We start from the raw sequence: 2,359 nt of genomic DNA, 5'->3' as shown, positions 1-2,359 counted from the left end.
GTGATCCCAAAATCCCTTTAAGTGTTCAGGTTTGGTGAGAAAATAAATACGGAATTTTCATTTTTGGTTGAAATATATCATTGATAAAAACAGTAAGTGATTGCAGAGTTTTGAGTTAAGGCCGACCACTGCTTAAAATAGTTTAATTGTGTACTTTTTCCATGAATGTGGACTGAGTGAAAGAATCAAGTCAAGCAGGAAACTCGATACAGGTTTCCTCCCCTTGCTTTGCTTTCTCTTTGTTCAAATATACCAATACCTACGGCACAAGGAAGAGCATTCACTTTGTCAATAGTCTCTCACAACTACGACGCTTTCCTTCTTTTTATTGCACATGAATCGCCTGTGTTCCGTAAAAGATGAGGAGTCGACAGATCTTGGCTGTATGTCTGGCTGTGTTAGGCCTATGTGGTACTATACTAGTATGCGCATTGCCTATGTGGAAAGTGACGGCCTTCGTGGGAGCAAACATCGTGACAGCGCAGGTTTTCTGGAGAGGCTTGTGGATGGACTGCGTCCTGCAGAGCACCGGTCACATGCAGTGCAAAGCGTTTGACTCCGTCCTGGCTCTGACTCAAGATCTCCAGGCAGCTCGAGCTTTGATTTGTGCCTCTATCGCTGTCGGTGTTGTTGCCATTGGACTGTCGGTTGTTGGGTCCGATTACACAACCTTCTACAGAGAAGAGCGGCTTAAAAAGACCAACATTGGAATAGCAGCTGGTGCTGTCTATATAGTTGCAGGTGTAACCTGCCTTGTTGCTGTCAGCTGGTCGGCGTATGTCATCATTGTGGACTTCTATAATCCTCAAGCAATAGCGGGGAGAAAAGGAGAGCTGGGAGCTTCCATCTATGTAGGATGGGTGGCCGGTGTTCTGCTGATTGTAGGTGGTGGGCTGCTCATCAGCACATACTCCAACAGATGTTGACCAGATGTGCTTATTAAGCCTTAAGTTACTTAAGTGACATGACTCTCTTTCCTGGAAGATGAAAAGTCTCACTGGCTCTATTCAGAGCTGCCCAGATATAAGGACTGTTATATGTTTGTTGGGGGGGAAAATGGTATCACCCTTAAAGAACATCTGACTGTCTGTACAAATGTATTTGTTTATTGACAAATTAGATTGTTTGATTGGTGTCTTAGAATAATAAAATAATATAATAATATAATAACTTTATTCATTTTGATATAATCCTTAATATATATATATATATATATATATTCATTTGCAAATGTAAAAATGCAAATGAAAGAAGAATTCAAGATTTGTTTAACTGCCACTGTCTTAAATCTGTTTTATGTCTATATATTTATAGTGTTACGTTTTTTTTTGTTCAGAGATGTTTATAGTTATAAAGCTGCAATGTTTAGAATTTTCAGTTTTCTATAATTTCAAGATATTACCAAAAGTAAACAACTAGTGTTATAATATTTGATCTTAATTCATATAAATGTGACCAGAAAAGTGATAATAAATAGTTTTGAAAATAAAATAATTAAAATAAATGTGATTTTTGAGCTCTTTTTATGTATAATATTTTAATTTGTGATCTTTTCAGATGCAGAGACCACAAAGAGAATACAAACTATTAAAAATATATATATTTGAAACAGGTTTAACATAATAATTATTCAAAATAATATTCAGGAGATTATTGGATATAATACTTAATATTTGGCTAAGTAACTATAGAAAATTAAAAGATGACATCCCATGAAGGTGGGTAAAACTCACTGGCTGTAATAGGCCATACAGTATTATCCAATAAACATTTACACAGCCAAATATGGCAACCGTACTCGGTTACTAACGTAACCTCGGTTCTCTCTAGAAGAGGGACCGAGTACTGCGTAAGATATCTTACGCTAGGGGAAAATCCTTTTTCCGCGAGATATTGAAGCCAAAAATTATCCTTAATTTTGTAATAATGCAAAACGCGTTGCAGCAGCAATGCAGACATAGGCGAGACAGCTCGCGCGCCTATTGGCTGCTCTGCGGCAACTGCAGCAGCCTATCGAGCGAGGCCTGGCGTGACGTCAGACCCAATCAGGGCACTTCGCGCCCGCTGCGTCACGTCCCGCCGAAATGGGCGTGGTCTAGGCCTATAAATATCGCTCGCAGGCAGCTATTATCTGGTTTTTCATCATCGAAGCAACCAGAGCGTGTGCATGCACGGCAAGATACGCAGTACTCGGTCCCTCTTCTAGAGAGAACCGAGGTTACGTTAGTAACCGAGTACGTTCTCTTACGAGAGGTCTCTCGTACTGCGTAAGATATCTTACGCTAGGGGACCCAGTGTAAAACGCCGTGCGTGCTGAGATCTGACACCAAAGACCCAAGGGCGAAAGCCCGGGGTACAT

The 2,359-nt window shown here is 40.1% G+C and overlaps 1 protein-coding gene across 1 annotated transcript; it reads left to right on the top strand.

Annotated features, from left to right (window-relative positions):
• Window positions 1-239: 239 nt before the first annotated feature.
• Window positions 240-1,516, top strand: cldn28 (claudin 28). Its single transcript, XM_082140545.1, has one exon. It carries the CDS (start codon window positions 360-362, stop codon window positions 924-926), a length of 567 nt encoding a protein of 188 aa, XP_081996671.1. The 5' UTR covers window positions 240-359; the 3' UTR covers window positions 927-1,516.
• Window positions 1,517-2,359: the final 843 nt, after the last annotated feature.

This window comes from Leuciscus leuciscus (assembly GCF_965113295.1).
Source record: "Leuciscus leuciscus genome assembly, chromosome: 16".
NCBI lineage: Eukaryota > Metazoa > Chordata > Actinopteri > Cypriniformes > Leuciscidae > Leuciscus > Leuciscus leuciscus.
The sequence above is the reverse complement of the archived record's forward strand: the minus strand, read 5'-3'. Positions and strand labels throughout refer to the sequence as shown.